The sequence below is a fragment of the Calonectris borealis genome, chromosome 3, assembly GCF_964195595.1.
Source record: "Calonectris borealis chromosome 3, bCalBor7.hap1.2, whole genome shotgun sequence".
Taxonomy (NCBI): domain Eukaryota; kingdom Metazoa; phylum Chordata; class Aves; order Procellariiformes; family Procellariidae; genus Calonectris; species Calonectris borealis.
Window position 1 is genome coordinate 93,092,355 of NC_134314.1, and position 20,672 is coordinate 93,113,026.

General features: G+C 41.0%; 1 protein-coding gene across 3 annotated transcripts; it reads right to left on the reverse strand.

Moving 5' to 3' along the window:
• Nucleotides 1-1,587: 1,587 nt before the first annotated feature.
• FAM98A (family with sequence similarity 98 member A) lies at nt 1,588-20,160 on the reverse strand. 3 transcript variants are annotated; one of them, XM_075146700.1, is made up of 9 exons: nt 20,002-20,118; nt 19,728-19,806; nt 16,556-16,704; nt 14,892-15,026; nt 11,806-11,990; nt 9,319-9,399; nt 7,904-8,020; nt 5,002-5,169; nt 1,588-3,478 (listed from the first exon to the last, which is right to left on the reverse strand). In XM_075146700.1, exons 2-9 carry the CDS (start codon nt 19,778-19,780, stop codon nt 2,720-2,722), a joined length of 1,647 nt encoding a protein of 548 aa, XP_075002801.1. In that variant the 5' UTR covers nt 19,781-19,806; nt 20,002-20,118; the 3' UTR covers nt 1,588-2,719. The 3 variants fall into 3 exon arrangements, with proteins under 3 accessions (XP_075002801.1, XP_075002802.1, XP_075002799.1); XM_075146701.1 differs by lacking the exon at nt 16,556-16,704 and having other exon boundaries at nt 20,104-20,160; XM_075146698.1 differs by lacking the exon at nt 16,556-16,704 and having other exon boundaries at nt 20,002-20,148.
• Nucleotides 20,161-20,672: the final 512 nt, after the last annotated feature.

A 20,672-nucleotide genomic window follows, 5' to 3' on the forward strand; every position in this document is an offset into this window, starting at 1 on the left:
TGTTGGAAGAGTAAAGCCTCCTGTTCTGCCTTCTTCTGAATTTTTTTTTTAAACTTTCCCCCTCAAACAGCAATGAAGTGGGACTTAGCTTACCCTAAGTCCTGGAAGAGAGGGAGGAGAAGCAATGTATTTTGAGGAGAAAAAGCTAGCTGAAATAAGGGGGATGGGGAATCTCTGTGCTCCTACCCCACCCCAGCATCATTTCACCCTGTCACAGCGTGCAAAAGTGAGACTATCCACGGCAGCAAGTCATAGCCTTGCAGAGAAACTGGCAGCTCTAGCACAGAAGGAAGTCTCTGAAGGTGCTGATGCAACTCAGTCAGAGGCTCTCTGAAGAGCCTCCTGGGTTCCCTCTTGCTAGGAACAAGTTTGCAGCACTCGAATGCACTGACAGAAAACACCAGCCTCTTTACAGTGAGAAGCGGTGTGAAGAAAAGCAGAAGCTGTCAACTTGAAGACATTACATTCCCAGCAAAAAGTTCTTTAACTCTGTCAGTCTCTCTACCTTTCCCAGTCCAGGATTGAGCCACTTGTAGGAATCTTAATTCTTAAAAAAACACGAATTATTTTTGCATGAATGCAGCTAGTCACCAGCTAATGCTCACGACACGCATCTCTCCCACAAGGGAGATATCTTCTCTGGAGCTTCCCACTGTAAGAAACCATCAATACCTTTGTGAAGCAGCAACATTCATTTTTAGATGATCATAATTTCAACTGTATTATGCTGAGATAGATCTATATCGGTGACCAATCCATATTGGATTCAATATGGAAAAATTCTCCCTCCTCAGGCTTGTTATATTTTTTTGAAACATTAAAAAAATAGAAGAGACATTAAGTCAGATTCCCAAGCGCCTTTCACAGAGACCTTCGCCTCCAACCTGTGAATCACTAGCAGCACCTAGTGGCCGCAATAAATTAAACAGGAGATTTTCAGGTTGATCATGGCATGAAATACAGGGAAATCGGTTCTAAACAATGTTTATCAGCTTATTTACACGATTAGCTTGAATTACAGCAACACCAGCGTTACACAGATTCTCTAAAACGTTCGTGTTATTTCTGTAATCCAAGGAACTCCTCCTGCCTCCATCAACCTGGATTCAGCCCCAAGGACGCTTCAGGTAGCCAGAGGCTGATGAGCATAGCCTCTGCTACAGTGACCTGAGCACAGTAGCAGGAACCTACGTTTTCCACAAAGCTAGAGAACATCAGGAGAGTTCCCAGAGGCAGCATACCATGTTCACATGGCATGCAGGAGCATAACCTGGGAGACGGGTGCTCACACAGCTTAAGAATAACTTTACACGGCGACCTCCAAGAGAGAATACTACATGCTGCTACACCAGTTCAGAGGGAGGAATAGAACAAAACTCAGAGCAATTGAAGATCAATTCCTCCTGTCCGCGCCTGTTCTGACAGCTTCTCAGGAGGCAGAATGCACAGTACAGCTGGCACGACTAGAACATCTAAAATACAGATTAAAATGTAAACTAGATGAAGCAGACAGAAATCCTCATGAATTCCCAGCTACTGTAGCAACTGCTTTTTACTACCAAGAAGGAAAAGAAACTAAAGCAAAGGGAACATACAGATACTTTTATTGCTCACCTTTTATACAACAGCACATCTTCAGCCATTTTCTTTCACAGCTTGACAATGTTTATGTACACAAAAAACCCAGCAAGAAGCATTTATGTGGCTTTCAGTAAAGAAAAAAAAACAAAAACATTAGAACATCAAACTCAGCCAGGCTTTGTTTTCTGCAGCAATAATAAAAGGGCTTCCTCTAGGCAGGAACTAATCTTCCCAGGCCGTAGTGCATTTCTTTAAAAAGACAACCCCCAAAACAAATTGCCCTAGATTTGCTGAGCCAGTGGTATTAACTTGCAAATAAAATAAATTTCAGTTTGTCATTTCTTCTAGCTGATTTCAAGTAAAAATTACATTTGGAGAAGGAGCAACTTGTTTTGGATGGATGCAGGTCAGTTTGAATTGCTACACCTAACTACAGGCCTACACACGCTATCGGTTCACAATTTAGCTTAGTTTTAAATGATCTTTGCAGATTTTGGCGCAGTCTTCAGTGTTGAGCAGGTGGGAAAACTTTGTTTAGCAGGAAATAAGGCTACCGAACACGGCATCCACAGTAGAGCTCATACAATAGACAATAAACCTGTTTGTCAGAGGGAGTTCACTGTGCGCGCACGCATGTGTGTGTAACATCTTCGTGACTAAAACGAGAGGCCAGCAAGCCAAAAAGCAATACTCAGAACTGTTTTTAGAACACGTAATTGAACGATAATTAGGGGGAAAAATGCAGAAGTTCTATTGTGTATTATAATAAGACAAATTTGACCAGACAGGTCTTGATATTTCTCTAAATCAAAGCAGAGGGCAAACACAGCAGGTAGTTTCAGAACAAAAGTGTTTTGAGCAGAGGGAAACAAACAGTCCAACATCTAAAAAGCATGGCTATTATTTGATGTTTAGGGTGCAGTGGGTGGTGATGAAGCATTCAATGCAGACAGGTTGGGGGGTGAGGGGGAGGAGAGGTCTACAGAAAGTTGTACTTTGCTCAGTGCAAAACATCCCACCCAAAGAGATTCTACCTGCCGTGTACAAACCTGTACTAATTCAAGCAGCAATTAAGCCAGGCCTCTGAAACCAGATTTCTATTACGTGAGCTCTGCTGAAGCAAAAGTTTTTAGCAGCCTCAGCTTGTGAAGTGTCTTCCTTGTCCAAAGCCAGATTGATTATACTGATAACCTCCATGCTGGAAGTGCTGCTCAAACTGCCCTCCTTGATTAAAGTTCTGTCCACCTCTGCCCCCCCAGCCTCCTCCTTGACCTCCACGGCCACCGCGACTGCCACGGCCACCCCTCCCTCCACCACGCCCACCCCCTCGGTCACTGTGGGACCCACCATCTTGGTATCTGTTTTCTTGCTGGTAGCCACCACCACCACCCCCTTGGTAGCCACTTCCTGAATATGAAGACGACTGGTAACCACCATAGCCTCCTCCTTGGTAGCCACCACCGCCACCACCACTGTGGTAGCCACCCGTTTGAAAACCTGCATCTCTGTAGTTGCTCTCCCTGTAGCTGCCATCCTGGTAGCCACCACCTCCGCCATCTGTCCAACCTCCCTGAAGCTTGTTTCCTCTTCCACCTCCTCTGCCTCCATGATCATAACCACCACGTCCTCCTCGTCCCCCTCGATCATGGCTTCCTTGTTCGTGCCCTCCTCGCCCTCCATATGATGAGTCATAGCCTCCTCTTCCTCCTCGGTCGTGACCCCCATGGTCATAACCTCCTCGCCCTCCATATGAGGATTCGTAGCCCCCTCTTCCTCCTCTGCCGCCACCTTGTTGCGGACCAGCCTCTGGTCTTTTCTGCCACGGTGGCATCTCAGGAGGTGGCGGTTCAATTTCATTGGGCCTTCCTCCTCTGTCAGGCACTCTGCCCATTAGCACCTGCAAAGGGAAAGGGAGAACTGCCGTAGGAGTTGTAACACCTCACAGAAGAGTCACGCTTACTGACACGCACACAAACAGCAGCCGCTCAAGGGTTCTTACACCTAGAGGATTTCATCAAGGCAAACTTTCGTATATTTGAATATGACAGACCTTTGTCTCCAATTAATAAAAATTAAACAGGGATTACCGAATACTCCAAGCCCTGCTAACAAGGCACGTCTGGAGACCTGGATTTTTTGTTCAAACAGCAGGCACACCAGTAGAGGCAGCATCAATACAGTCTTTCACTAAACTATTTACTAGTGCAGACTGCTAATCTCAAACAACCACAAGTACAGTGCAACACAGTCTCTCTCCTAAATAGTGCTCTGAATTGCTGTAGAAGCCATTGGCTAAGATGATATCTTTTGTAAACCAAGCACAAAGATTTTTATTTTTCAGTAAGGACACACACAGACAAACAGGTGTCAGACAATGCTGACCAGAGTTGAGCAAGACTCTAGAAGATCTTCAGCTGTCCAAGGATGCTGTGACATTAAGAATTTAGCAAGACTTAAAAATGGGACAGTACACTTGCATTGCTTCCAGTTTTAAAGTGACATAACAGAAAAACTTAAATAGAAGCTGGTTACTTTGTTACTTTATGTTACTGTCTTCGAAAACATTTACTATTGATAATGGAGATAAGTTAACAGGATATGGATCAGCAGCAGGGCAGTACTGCATTTCTAGTAAAACATACATTTGTTAGTCACACCTGTCTTCCCACTTAATTTCTTTTACATTCCACACTCCAACTAACTAAAAAGGTGTAAAAATTATTTGGGGTGGAGGGGGGGTGGTCAAATCAGCAGACCACCATTCCATCCTAAATGAATTAGATTATTACCTGAAATACAACTGGTACCCAGTATGGAGAAAAGCATGCATGTACACCCATAAATTTTAAAGTACCAAGTACACTGCTGTACATAGTTACTGAGCTTCAAATTCAGCACATGTACTTTTGCGAGCCTATTACTCCTGTAAAATCATGATTTTTGAAACAAGGGAAATTGCTTAGACTAAATTGTATTCCTACTATGTCATTGCTAAAACTACACACTTGACTATAACCTAACCTGTGAGATCCTTGCTTTGTGACCTTAATACATTCTATTTACATAGACCAGAAACATAGTTACTACGGAGGTGTTATTGTAGACATGGTGACAGAATTAGGTAGCAGCAGTGTGATGATATCAGTAATTCTGATAAGACAAGCAGGTCTACTCCCACTGAAAGTAATCAAAGATGTTTCAGCAATTTTTTACTGCCCCTAACAAGGCGCACTCTGAACCTAAAGAGGTGAAATTGCAGTTCCCATAATGCACTGACGCATAATCTAGAGTGCACAAACACCAAGTTTCTTATCCTTTATTTCCAAATTCCACTTACAATCCTAAAAAAGTTGGATTTATTACTACATTCAAGTTACTTAAATATTCATAACAGAACAAGCCATTTGTCACCAAAGGTACCTTATTAATGGCACATGCAGTCTTCTCTCGGATGGACCCACTGCTTGTTCTCATAATCTTTGACAGATCCTGCCGAGCTGCCAAGAGATTTGCAACGGAAATAGTGCACTTAGTAGATAAGAGGGCACGTTTTGGCTGGTAGACTTTAGCCAATTTTTCTGTTTGACTCTGTTGGAGAGAAGAAAAACAAAACCCAGTCAGCTAAAGTAATAGGAAAGCAATGGGACACCTCACCAAAAGAATCAAATCAACACTGAAGAACAAGACAGTACTGCAAATAGAATAAAAATTAATATAAAAACAGTGAGAACGACTTTGTAACTAAGAATCACTGCCACAAAGCTAGCATTTGTCAAATTAATTTCTTAAGTAATATAGGAAACACTATCCTGACTGAACTGACAAGACACTGATCTTCTGACAATTTTAAGATTAACAATATATACATGCAGACTGTAGTACTTCCAGGCAGTCAAACACAGAATAGAAGCGTGTCATATAGTCATATGAATTACTGCTAATGTCTAAAAGATACTGAAGTGAAACGCTGGTCTGTGACCAGCCTCCAGACCTCCTTCTTTGCCTGCACCCTGACCCACACCCACTCCAGTTAGGCTAGCATCACCTTATCTCCAACACTGCATCGGCAGAAAAAGGCTGTGTTAACTCTTTCACACTCTTCACGCCAGTCAGCTTCTTCACAAAGGCAAGCCATCAAGAGGTACTGGCAGAACTAAAGCTCCGAAGTGCTTGTTCTAATTTAGTCCTTTGTCTCGCATACCTAGTGCCCAAGCTGGAAACGAGATCCTACACGTCAACTTTGCCTTGTATGCAATCTCTCTTCCTCTACTGCCTTTTGGCATTAACCGTACTGGCTTTTTTGAACACCTCAAAAGTATGACAGCGGCTTTCCAACTGACAGACACAACAGAAATCTGTGCTACCAGACGTGAGTTAATACATGAGTTACATCTATCTTCAGTTATCAACAGAGTATAATGTGTGATGCAGTTAGGATAAACCAGATTGCAATCTGCACACAGACAAAAGGGCTGCTTTTTGTCTGGATCCCAGATGACAGCAGTGGGGACAGACAAACCAGGTTTTCCAACAAATCTCTTGACAGGGCAAGAACTTAAAAGCAAATTTTAAAATCCTAAAATCCTATTTTCCATCTAAAGGCAGAAAACTGGAACTGGGAAGAATCGAGAGTATGCATTTCCAAGTGACTCAATGCTAAGTTTTTAGAACCAAAAGCTTCTACTTTTATATTACAAGTTGAACAGGGTTTATTCAAAATGAAGGAAAACATGCACATCATTTACCTGATGCTGACTGAAGACATGAGAAGCAACAGTATTCACCAGAGCAGTAGTATGTTTTTCCCTGGCATGCTTGACTAAGCTCTGAGCACAGTATTTTGGTCTATGATATTATTCTTTTAGGTGAAACTTGAAATTTTTGATCTTAAAAAAACCCTAATAATAAAGTTTTTACTGGTGTTTCTACTATCTGGAGAAGTAACTATTTAGTTATACTACTGTATTCTGATGCTTCTCAAATTTTAAAATAAAAAAACATAAATTACCATCATGTACTAAAGCATTGCTAAAAGTTACTGTTAAAACAAACTGTATTGCATGTCTGGAATACTATAGCCACATTCTCCAATTTCGTATTGTTATGGTCCTAAAAAATTTAGATTTGCATTTCAATAGATATCAATATCATATATACAATTTGTGGGGTTTTGTGAAAGGATTTCATATAAGGAGTCAAGTTCAAAAACATCTGAGAATTCTCCCAGAAAAAAAGAACAAACATGGATTTGGATGCCAAAGCTATAACACAACTAGAAGTCCCTGGTTTTTAACCTAATCCATACTTCTACCCATTTTCATTCACTATTAAAATATTCAAACAATCAGATAGTTCTTCAGCCATCTACTAGAAGACCTGAAGAATACGAGGTTTAAGAGATAGGACACCAGTAGAAGTCCTGCCCAGGTGATGAAACAGAAAAGGGGAGACGTCACAGTTCATTATTACAATACAGTTGCTTTTTGAATAAATCATTTATCAAGAAAAAACACTTGATGATTCATGTGTCACAGTTTATCAGTAATAACTCAGTCTCAAACACTGCCAGCAGCATAATTAACAGCATGTTAGCAGATCTGGTTTAGTCCTAGAAAGTAAGTTATAAGTACTATTTTTTAAATCTTGTCATTCCTTTTTCACTATGAAATACATGAAATAGGGAAACCATGTAATTGTTTTTAAAAGCAGAATATGTATCACATACTCAGAGAGTACAGACGTCATGTCACAGCCACTTGCACGGTTCAAAGACAAAAGAAGCACATAAAATATTACCCTGTCTATGAGGTAAGAACAAGTAGTGCCTTAGCAGCTTTTCTCATGTGCATCTGTGGAGTTGTGCTTGCAGACACACTTTGAGTTAAGGAAATCTGATCACTGTGGACAGCACAAAGTAAGTTAAGGGATGGTCAACAGGAAGATGCTCTTCTACCATCACACAGACACAGCACTTTATGATTCACATTATGGCACTCTGAAGGCAAATGGTTGGATCAGTAATCTCCTCTTACTATTTTTTTCTAGTGGTCTGTTTAACTGTATGTTTTGGCTTTGGTGTATAGTTACACACAGTCTATCTTCTCATTTTACATACTATTTTAAAATCTAACAAATCAGTTTTAAGTAAAATTTTTTTAGTCATCTTACATTGTCATAAACTTCTTCAGAAACTCAAACCAAAACCAGACAACTCCTGTGGTTATTTCTTACTCATGGAGGATGAAACAATGAAGGAGTTTTCCAGAGATACTTATTACAAAGCATTACCATCAACCAGGACTTCACAGCAAGTTGTTTGTACCTTAGCTCTATCTGACCAGCCAAAGGACTGCACAGTAACATCCAAACGTTTGACTAACAGTTTTCTTCGGACTTCATATTCGTTGACTATGGCTTGATTAATTGCTTCAATTTTTTCCTGAAACAAAAATTTGCAAACATAACCTATAGATTATAGATAAAATGTTTCTACTTAAGATAATAAACTATGTGGATGGAAGAGAATAAGACACACAGACATATTAAGCAGGGCTTAAATCCGCAATTATCCACCTTGTCAAATGGGCCCACAGAAAGCTATGCTTGCTGGCACTATTTTCCTGAAGGCTTCGAAGGCTCTGTTTCCTCAGCATTTCCCAACACCCACCACGACAGAGAAGCAAAAGTGAGAAAATAGTACATGCAACAAGCTGAAGGAGATGCAAGGACATACGTAAGTCCTAGGGACCAGGGTGTCCTTGCCTTCTTAAAAAGTAGTAAGCTTAAGGACAAAGATAAAGCAAAGATAGAGGACTAAAACTAAGTAAAGTACTGTAAGAGGATCTTGATTAAAGCACAGTCTGCATACAGACAAGACAACAAAGTGCCCTACGGGGAAAAGCCATCACTAGAAACACACCTGGTAGCAGACAGTGGTCTAGGCAGAGCAACAGTTGAGATATGCACCATTAAGGAAATGATTTATGTATTGACTGAAGCCTGCCCGGAGGAGGGCAGTGGGGCCCACTTTCAGCCTCAACAACACAAGCATTGACGGAAGCAGACTGTTGGGAGTAGATGAGCTTCAACCTTAAGCAAGGGACACAAGAGAGACTCGCAGTCTTGCAGCAGCAGCCATAGCTTTGTGCTGGTGCAGCAGCAGTATCTAACCCAGGCACCATCCTTCTAGAACAGCAGGTGACAAAACCCAGCTGGAGATAATTGTGGCTCTGGTGCTGGGTGTACAGCCTCTCCCAGCTTCCACCTGCACACCCACTACTTCTTGGAGAAGAGGCTATGAAGGAAGTAGACTACTCCAGCAGGACAGAAAGAGAGGAGGAAATGATGGGAAGACCCACAGGTTAGCTGGAAAGAAGCCATAGGAGGGCACGTGACACCGTCTCAGCAAGGCTAGGTCACACAGACAGTGCTGGCAAGGGCCAGGAGAGGAAGGCTTAAGCTATTGCACAAGCATGCAGGTCAGCACCACCACTGTAAATCTCCTTTATTTCGGAAAACTTCTACCAGCATCTGGACATACAGATTCATAAGCCTAAGATCATACCAGTTGCTGAACATTTATTGTACCAACATATATGTAAAATACTGCAAGAAATTGTCTTCTCATCTTCAGAAAGAGATGAGAAAAATAATTGTGCAACATTACACACAGAATCAAGATCAATACTTCATATACCTGAAAAAGGGAAATGGGCTCCAATACCTGCAACTACTTACCCAGTGAGCTGGTCCCAGCTGTTTCTTCAATAAAGGTTTTCCAACATGATTAGGTGGAACCTTTGCTAGGGTTTCCTTCAGCTGTCAGGAGACATATAAAAATATAAGCATTGGCTAAAAAAAATTAGCTTTTTAAGATCCAAATTACAGGAGAGGACTCTTGGACAGTCATAGGCATGACAAAACAACCTCCAATATCAAGTTGTTTTCTCTGGGACAGAGAACCAAGCACACCTCTTTTGGAAAGCAATTATTTTTGTATTTCTGGTAGTCTCAGCTATCATTATTTAAAAATTAAGAAAAGGGACTATAGAGTAGATCTACAGTTAAAATAAAAAGATTCCACGAGGTAAAGCTCCCCTTGAAGACAGAGGGATTATTCTACACATCATCTCTTTAATTCAGGAAAAAACCCCACACTTGTATCAAAAAGGTTGTATTAAGACTATGTGAAACATAACACCACCTAAAGAAGGACCCCTCTTTACAATCAAAAGGAGAAAATCTTAAATACGAAAATTTAAATTTAATTTGCATTTTAAAAGTTTGGGCACAACTTAGGTTATCTTTCCCATCTCAGAATTTCTGAGGACTTCAGAAGGAAGAAACAGAGTAGCAGCAACAAAAACTTGGATCAAAGCAGATTGGAGTTATGAAACTTCACTTTTCCACTGCTGCAAATGACATTTTTCAACTTCCTTGGCTGTTCATTCCAGCAGTTGATTTAACACATTCAGTGACCTGGTTTTCCAAAGGTGCTGAGCCCAATTTGTTTAACTTGAAGATTTTAAAACCAAGTGCTTTAGGAATAGCAGAAGTAGCAGTTCATTGAAGTATCAGCAGTTTCTTTTTTTAACGTGGTGGATCATTAACAAAGAGAGTCAATTTTACAAAGATCCTACTCCAAACTGTATTATGTATGTGCAAAGAAAAAGGTAGCTTGATTTTCACAGGCTAGATCAGAATATTGCCATTCTAAGACTCATTTTTTAAAAAAAAGAAAACTTTAGGGTGATCTCTTGTTATAACTATCATCTTACAGTCAAGAGTAAAATCTTCACTCTATGTTATTTAAGTTTTCACATTTTGTTCAACTTTGTGATGTATTTTCATTTACAAAGTGAAATCAGTTCAGCTTTACTTTCTCCTTCTCAAATACTACCAACATCTGAAGTGTTTGGACTGTAAGCACCACAGCTATGTATGATTTCTAAAAAGCTCTGTAGGTTAGAAATTCCTGATGTATTTTATTACACTATAAGGACTGTTCACTTTTTTTTTAGCATAACCACCTATGGATATAAATCAATGAGATAGTACTCATTTAACCTTAATGATCTTGCAAGGTGTATGCAAGTTTGACTTTAAAGCAAGACAATGTAAAAGAAAAGTCAATTAGTAAAACATAACAGAATTCCCAGATTAAAAAGATTTTTATCTAGTTTCTAGTCTGTATTTTTATAGTCTTTTTCACCAGCAAAGCTTGCTAGCATTGCTCATTGTAATTAATATTTTCTACCTTTTATAGAAAATGGAAGCACACATTTCTTATGTATCTAACTATTTAATGCCCATGACAATGCCAAAACCAGAAAACAAACTGCTTCCATTCTACACCTCAGACTCCTGCTGAAAACCATCCTCCTCTTCTTAAACAGGTCAATCCCAACTGATCTCTTGCAAAGAAATGAAGCATTATTTTCAGTTGCTTGGATTTAAGTACAATGCAACTAAAAGGTTAGTCAAAAAACTTCTCTGAAAGTATTCTGGGGAGCTTTGTAATCATATCTGTTCTTTAAAGTTCACAAAGGTTCTCCTCTGTTGTTCTGCTCTCCCCTATCCTGCAAGTTAAATTACTGAACGTAACTTAAAAACTTTCTGTCCCCCACCTTTGGTCTGTGCACTGGACATTCCACTTCATTTCTCTGCTTTACAGAAGTTTTCAAACAAAAGTAAATTTCTTTAAAAAACCCAACATCAACCTGGAGAACACATACATGTAAAGGAACAAAAATAAATGGAACCACAAGAACTGATGAAGCCTTAGGGAAAAGGTGTAAACTTGACTTTAGTTGCAACACCTTTTAACCTGAACATTTTTAAAACAGTAGGTTCCTGTAAAAATTTGTTTAGGTGTATTTCTTGGAATACATTTCTCCTTAACGTTCCTTCTGAGGCCAAAGTTCAGCATTTTCCATGTCTCCTGCAACAGGTGATGACATTAAAAGCTAGAGCAGAGTAAGAAATACCTCACCCCGTAAGGCAATGATAGCAGTAGTCCCTGACCTCGTGCCTTGGCGTGGAAAAAGCCTTTAAATTCATTTTCAAAATCCTGATTCTTGGCATACTCAATAAACCATGTTAACTCTCCTTCACAATTCAAACACTGGAGTTTCACAAGAGGCAAATCTCTCCCTGGTAGCAGAACTATTTTCCATCAAAATAGTAACATCATAAATATTCTAGTTTTGTTCCTTTGAATCTTACTTTTTTTTCAATTCCACTGAAGAACTGGAACATCGTTATGTTGGCTGGAGGCTTGGACATGCCTAAAGCAATACAAATGCCTTTTAGCTCCTGAAAGACTTCACTGCCACCTCCTTCCTGTGCTTTTTTAGGAGGGGCGTTCACACACAGCATTCTGGCAGCTTCCAGTTCTGAGATGAGGTATGCTGGGGTAAGAAAAATTAGATTTCAGCATCAGATATAGCCGAGTTAAATTATTTTAGAACCAGTGAGAACTCAAGTGCTTACAACCAACAAATGTGCAAATGGACTGTTTTAGAAAGAGTTAGGGCTATAATTTTGGTATCCACAGAACGCTCATATTTCTAATTATCACTGAGCCCAACGCTAGAAACACAACAAACAGGGGAAAGGTTTAGTACAACCAATTAAAGCCTGGAAAAAATCCCTATGATTCCAACAGGTATTAATCACAGAGTTCAACAGAGCACAGCTCTTTTCCTTCAGGCTTTGCCCAGCAAAGACAGGAGACTAGGAACATGGAAATAAGCAGGATGAGGGACTGGGACATGCACTTTAAGCTAGACGAGCAAGCACTCCTTGAGGTTCTAGGAAACAAAGCAAGGAAATGAGTAGAGAGAAGTTAAATGTTGGATGAATCTCCTCTACTTCTCCAGGCAAGATGCAGAGTGCAAAAATAACCCCACTTTTAAAATTACTATTGAGAATTCAGGTTTATAATAATTCCAGAAAGGAAGGCAGTAACTGATGAGATAGAAACTAGAATGCCTGCAGTGCTCTTCAATATCAGAACTGCAAGAGCCTACCATCACATTATAACTCCTTTATCAAACAAACAAAAAAAATATTAAAATCACATAATTTTGGAACACGGTCTACATCCAAAATTTCAGCACTAGGTGTAGGTTACAGTGATATAAATTTAGCGCACAGCCTTTGCTTGCAATTGTCACAACTTTAAAGTTTCAATTGGAAAAAATGCACAGGTTTAACAATACTTTTATCATGAATCATACTGGGTGACCGTAACAGTAACGGAAATAATTATTTCTAAAAATAAGGATTAAAAAATAGATACTGCACTGATAAAGACAGACTTGTGAGCAAGGATGTAAACCCATGGCTATACAAAAGCAGCTTACTACCTATAAAATTGGGACAGATCAAAAGATTAAGAAAAGAACAAAGCATTTTAATGATCTCTAGAATTTCTTCTAGATCTCTAGAATGTCTTCTGCTAAAGATACAGAACACCTTATAAATTATAAAATTCTTAAAATACATAAAGCAGGGAAGAATTCTTTGTAAGTTTTCAATTGTACTTTATACAGATTTTTCTTGTATTCAACTTTCAGTAATTTACACCACATTAGGACCTCCTGAAAAAGAAACTAGCAGCAGAATTTTGTTTCAAGAATTCAGAGATCACATCAACCTCTTCTGACAAAGACTGAAATTTTTAAGTCTGTCACTGTAAGACGTAAACATTCTCCAGATAGTGATTCTTTTTTGAAGAATTTTCTGAACCAACCTGAAACTCTGGTACTTTTTATTTTTTGAAGATGCCAGTATTGTATTCTAGTGATGCTGCACACCAAGAAAATCCTAACCACTTACGTTTATTTGGTGCTTTCCTCTCCCAGAAATACTGCTAAATCTTCCAATTGATATAAACTGTGCTGCATCTTGTTAAAATGTAAAATACCCTGGCATTCCATTAAAGAGGGTTATTCTGTTTTTCCTGAAAAAATCTGGGTTTATGGCTCACCATACAACAGGATACCTAATAAGTTAGCTTAATATAGGTAAAGAAAGCAATGCAAAAGCTTTAGGTATTACTATCACGGTACACACAAAAGCAATTTGGCATCTATTTCAATTCCACATTTGACAATAAACATGGTATTCCTGCCAGATGGGATACCAGCGTTCAGCTTCTGAATGTGGCCTTATATTACCAAAACGTACATCACAGAGGACCTCTGGGATAATCAGTGTGTCACCGACAAGCCAAATTTACTGAATGCCTTGGCTTACAGAGAATAAGCTGAAGGGCAGATTGTCTGAGTACAAAATTTTTTGAATGCAATAATTACCTCACTTCATCTTACATTTTTGAACATACTATCAAAACAAATTCAGATTAAATCTTACTACTCATCTTTCTCCTACTGTTGAAATACGGGAACCTACTCTGTAATTCATTTCTCGCATCTCAGCTGAGGGCAGAACTAAATTTCTGTTTTGAAAAGTTAAAGAATCAGCAGCAACTGAGGAAGCAAATAAAACATGAATTTACGTGGCATTTAAGATCAGATTAAAATTAGTATTACAATTTCTAACTCTGATACTTGTAAAAATCTTTTTTTTTTTTTTAAATGTGAATCAACATCACACACTTTTTCTAAATTTAAGTACCATTTCTTCTCCTCTAACATTTCCTAGGCAGAGATAAAACCTATTTAGGTATTGAGACCTGCTGGGTGGAAAAGTAAAGGCAAGACATCACCGTTGCTACTGCTAATTTCTTTTCAATCAGCAGAAAGCAACATTGAAGCTATTTACTAAGGGAGGTGATTAAAAGAACTGGGAGTTGGGATAAAACATTTTCTCTTGTTCACAACAATTCCAACTGCTGTCAGAGTGTAGGAAAACGCAAGTCTTATTGCACTTTGCAAGTCATCATGGTGGGGGCTCCAAACTGATGATGCATTTGATGTTAGTAGTCATTTTTACAACCCTTCTAAACAAAGTCCAGCGGCTAGACCTTGGCAGAAGTCTTCAAACTATTCCCTCTTGCAGAGGACCTTTTGAGAAGTAATAGCACAGGCTTTTTGCTAGTGAACGTGAAAAAGGTTAATATTCAGAGTACTTTCCACATATACTGGCTACAGAGTGACTGGTAAGTTTACGAGACCCAAAAGTATAATATTCTGACACTGTAAATTACAGAAAAATATAAGTCATAATTTTAGGTAACTGTTTTTATACATTGCGGTAAAAAACCCAGTATCTCATTAAGTATAAGAAACAATACTGATTTTCACACAAAAACAGATTTGCTTGCAAGCACCCTTTTAACTTACTAAGCAGCAAGAGACAGTTCTTTTGATTATGAAGGCGTTTTGTCACATCTCCTGATGTTAATGATGCATATGGACAGTTCATTTCAGCCAGCAACCCACTCATTTCGAGTTGAAATTCTTCTGCTTCGTTTGGACCTTAGAAGGAAAAGAATAACAATTTGTTTACAGCTAATATATGTGTCTCTGGCTATGATTAGAATGAATTAGCTCTTTTTAAAAAAAAAAAATAGTAATGCTTTGCTCCAGTTGCTAGTTAACATTAAAACCCTGCTTTTAATGGAAGCCAAACGTGTTCTTTGGGTTTCTCAAAGACACAGCACAACCTGTTTGGAGCCATGATATTCCTCATTATTGTAAAATTACGTTTCACTGACAGCTTTTCTCAGCTACAACAGACAGCCACTGGCAACTTCTACAATGAAAAGCGACATTAAAAACATCACAAATTTTACAGGGGTATTTTAAGTAACAACTAACTGTTCCCACTACAAATGTATTAGATAGTTCTGATAAAGTCATGAATAATATGGTTTATGAGCTCTCATGTTTTTACTACTTCTCCCTGTAAGCTCACATGTGTCAGAAATTAGTGAAACCAATCTGAACTTGTTAAGCCAAGTTATGCAAAAAATAGTGATAAATGAGAGGTAACAGTTTTCCTTCTTTTCAAAAAGGGACTTCAACCCAAAATGTCTTTTATTTATAAACTCAAGTCACACAAAATGAAGGTAGGACTTGACGGTACTACAGAAAAAATGTTTCTATCCCTGTGTTTAGAGAATTTGAAATAGGTGTTAGAATACTGCTGGATTGTATTTTTACACAAAATGTACAATAGGAACCTTATACTACTAGAAGAGGTGAGATGCTGTATTGTTGTAGAGAAAGAGAGTCAAATACACTCAAAGAAGAAAGGATGGACATGTCAAAAACAGAGAGAAAAAGGAAAAGAACAGATGTTGAGGTGAAAGGCAGCAATCTTTGGCCACTGAGTAGATTGAAAGTTAAGCTCATAAAGGCATTATGAGTTAATACACTAGATATTCAGAAGTACAGGTTATCATACCAATTTAACAATTTAATCTGTAGAATGTCATGACTAGTTGACTGAAAATAGCATTTCTGGAAAACTAAGGTTTGCTTCCTCCAACAAAATGATAAAAAAACAAACAAACATTTTTCAGACTCCTTCTCACAGAGTGTTTCATAAAGAGGGAAAAATACACAGTAAGCACAGAGTTAAGGTAACCAACAATAAAAAGAAAATATGGTTACTATAGTCATGAGAATGTTTCCTTGAACAGTAGGTATTCTTTACATCAAAATTACAAACAGAAGTGTTGAAATAAAAGTATTCTCATGATCTAATTAAAAAAACCCTACTAATGTTTCCTTAAATCCATCCAAGAACTTTTAAAAAACTCTATGGTTGAACAATTACAAGAAAAAGCTAATTTCAGAAGACAGACTGTTTGATCCTCACTATTATTTCAAATTCTACTGGCTGTTCATTAGGCAAGTTTGAGGTGGAAAATATCCAAAACCTGACAGTGTGCAGATGATTCTCCCTGGTACAACAGATTTAGCAATGGTCAGCCCAAATCTTTATGGCATGCAAGAACAGACATTAACTGCACGTTTGTGCTAGAATTATGGCTACTTACTGTTAGTTGCCTGCACATTTTCCTCTAGTTTACAGAACAGCCGTAACTCGGATACCAACCAAGCACAGAGTTTGGTGAATTCAGGGGAACTGGCTCCACGAGAGACTGCCTGAGCCAGCGCTCCGTCATCTAACAATGGACCTTTGTAACTGACAAGTAAAACAAAAGCACAGTTTATTAACGTTTGCTATGTCTGTGATAATTTATTTTATGCTGTATACATATTGAGAGCTACACCCTCATCACATCTGCAATCACCTAAACTGATCACCTAACTGATCACCTAAACTGATCAGACTCCTGCACTGAACCATGAGAAAAAGCATATTGAAAACATCTGAGTAAATCCAGCAGTTCCATGCACATTCGCTTGCTGCCAAAGAGACTGTGTCACAAAATATCATCATCAAAGGTTTCATCCTGGAGAATGTTATCACATACAGCGGCAACATCTCTGCCTCTATCTCTTGAAGATGTTATTTACAATATACCGATCTGGGGCAACTGCAGTTTCAAAGTATCATTCTTGAGCACTGCTTTACAGTATGTTGAATAATTACTGCTGAACTAGTGCATCTTTTCTGTCGTTTCCGATCACGTATTAAAGGGTTGCCCTGCAAAACAAAGCCTTCAATACAAATGTTACAAAAGTGACCTGCAAAACAATATCCTCTTTTGAAAAGTTACCTTCTTAAATGGGCACAAAAAAAAATAAATTGAATTAGTTCTTTGCATAAACAAGCCAAAATCAGGCCTAGTGTAAGAAAGCATGAGTCTACAGATCAGGTCTTAGAGGACATAGTTTTCAGGACATCTGTGTACTGATACTCTGTCAGGAGGAGGAAGAGTAGGGAGAAGACTGCTTTATTAACCAGGTAGAAGCACAAAGTCAGAGTTTACCAGAGTATTTAAGAAAAAATGCAGTGTTATTCTGATATACTGCACCCAAACCAGAAAGACATCCAAGAGTGATCATAATCAACCGAAATCCCCCTTTCGCACTTCCAGGTAAAATCACCCACTATGTCACAGCAACCCAGTGAGTCCAGTCAACTCTTGGCAAACCTCAGAAGTAAAAAAGTCTCTCAAAGAGCAAATTAAGATGTTATTCTCCACACTTTGTTCTTGTGCTTAACACCACATATAAAGGATTTGGTCTTCACTTGTAACAGCCTGTTACTTCATCCAAAATGAAGAAGCCACACTCAAAAATAATTTTTACCTCACAGAGCAGCTTGATTAGTAACACAGAGTTAATCTACTAGCAGCTGGTGGGAAGCTGTAATCTGATGTATTACAACCCTGCTACATTACCACAGTAGGCCAGACAATTCCAACAGGCTAATTAGAGCAAGTTTAAGTCCCGTCCCACAGAGGTTTCAGACCTACCCGTGTATAGGAACATCTGGGACTCAGAATAGAAACATCCAGTTATAGATCAAAGTAGAAGGGAAGTGATGACAAGCCTCTTGCTTTGGCAGAATCTGGATTTAAGTCACTGGTCACATCAGAGAATCCTTTTCTTTTTTGACAGATATGACATCTTGACTATGTTATCTCTGATAATTATGACTTCAGCTACACATCTATGGGCCAGTAATCCAACTTGCAGATTCCTGACTGCAAGCAGCTTTTTCCTTCCATTCCTGCCAACAGCACATGTTCTAGAGCTATGCTACTCTTTTGGTAGCATTATGCTGTCTGGTTTGTTTGCTTTTTCAATAGTTCAACAAACTGACTTACAAGGCAAGAAGCCACTATTTGAGCACCTCGAGCACAAACCCGGAAAGAAATAACTCTTTGATGTGCAATGCTATTAAAAAAAATAATCAAGTAATATACTAGAAATGTCTTCAGTATCTGGTTAGAAAAAATAAGTTGAGCTGTGAAGGATCATGGAGCTTAAAACCTCAAACACCCCAGCCTTTCCAGACACAAGGAAACAGAAAGTCCTTTAGTCACATGCAGTAGTTTTCCCAGTTGTTACCAACACTGTTGAAGCCCCGTGTCTTTCGCCCTCCAAACTTCCTTTTCAATCATTGTTGCCAGTTCTTGATTGATATGACTTATTTTTTAATCTTCTTTCATTGTTTGCTTTATTTATTTATGGTAGAAATCGACAGCAACACTTTCTGTCTATAATTACACAGATAAGGAGCGCAAATCACAAATTCTTCAAGCCAGTAATATCCTTTTAAACATACGGCAAAAAAAAGAAGCCGATCACGGTATGTGCATCATGGCTGAGACCTTTTCACATTTCAGTCAGAGAAATACCTGCCAAAACAGAAGCCTATTTGTCAAGCTTTGGAACTATCATCACCAACTTAGCCTGGAAATATAATCCTTGTTGGAGCATAATGACTCTAGCCACAAAGTGATTTATGGGAATGTGGCCAATGTGAGTAAATACAGCTGTTTGCATAGAACCAGCAGCAGTAAAATTGTAACTGCCTCTTGTCTGAACTCTCAACAGTTTACAGACATGCAAGCTTACAGTAGAGCATGTTCTCCTTGCTTGCCCTTTCATATTTATATGACTTTTACTGACTCTAACAGAGTAACAGGCTTAAACAACAGAAGTTTCCTGTGCTATATTATATTAAAAAAGAAAGTAAAGGAAAAAAAATACTGTGTTGTTTACCATTTTTTTTGCTGTCTATTATTTTTCACTAAACATGAAGCCTAAAAGCTTTCCTCTCCCCTGACTTTTCTTAAAAGGTTTCTTTCTCCCTTCCCCACCCCCGGCTAGGACCACTCTATTGAACAGAGGGCTCAGGGATGAGATGGCATCACGGGAATCGGGGAGATCAGCACGCAGGAAGAGGCAAAATGTTCGCAAAGGCCGTACAGCCAAAAAACTGCCTGTGTGGCTTGGTGCTTTTCTCAAGCCCAGCCGGCACCGGCACCAGCCCCGCTACAGGGCCGGTATCTCAGCTCCGGTGAAGAGGGACCACCCCAGGTGCTGCCCTGGGCCGCGGCCCTGCGGGGGGACACCGGCCCCCCGCGCCCGGGGCCCACACCAGGGCCGCCCTCCTGCTCCCGGTCCACTCCGGCTGCCCGGGGACGCCACGGCCCCGCCAACGGCCGCCCGGGGACGCCAAGCGCCCCCTCCCCTTCCCCCGCCAGCGCCGGCTCCGGGACCGGGCGTCGCTCGGCCCCGGACACCTACCCCAGGTCCTCCAGCGACTCCAGCACGTCGCTCTCCAGGAGCTCGAACTCCATCCTGCGGCGGGGCACGGAGGGGGAACCTGCGCGACAGCGGGACTCAGCGCACCCGGTACCCGCAGCCCCGCCGCCTCCCTCCCCCGACCGCGCCCCCACCCCCGCAGCCCGGCCCCGCGGCGGGGCTCAACGGTCGCACCCCGTCCCCGCCTTGCGGTGTCGGGGGAGCGAAGAGCCCCCACCGTGTGCCCGTCCCCCCCCGCCCCGGCGGCCCCACGTACGCTGCTCGCACGCTGCTGCGCCGCCGACTGCCGGGTTGGCATGTCAGGGTGGAGGGGGAGGGCGGGGGGGAGGGAGGAGCAGGTCCCCGCCTGACCCCTCACCCGGCTTCTCTCGGGCTGCCCCGCCGCCATGCCTGATCGGCGCGGCCTCCTTCTGCGGCGGTCCCCGCCTACCCGCCGAGACAGGCAGCGTTGGTAAACGGAGGCGCGGGTGCGAAGACGGGCGCCGGGGTGTTTCTGTGGGACAGGGGCTGGGGACGAGCCAAGGATCCCACGTTTCTGTTCAGGCGGCACCTCGGGCAAGCCCGGAGGAAGGACCCCTCCCCCCCGCCTCCCCGCCGCGGAACCCTCGCTGGAACCCACGCTGGAATGTGCTGTGGCGAGCGGTGTCGCGGCAACAGGCGGAGGGGGACGGGGTGGCAGAAGGGTCAAACTGCGTCAGCGAGCGAGCGCTTCCCCACCCAGGAAGACTCCGCGGCACCACCGGGACCGCAAATCCCAGCATGCCGTGTGCCGCACAGGACCCCTCCCGGCCGCCGTAGGGCCGCCTCCCGCCGCTCCTGTGCGACCGGGCCGCCGGGGCAGGGCGGGGGCCTGCTGCGCTGGGCCCGGGGGCGGCGGGTGGAGGCGGATGCCGCGGGAAATAAAAATAATAAATTGAAATCGCTGCT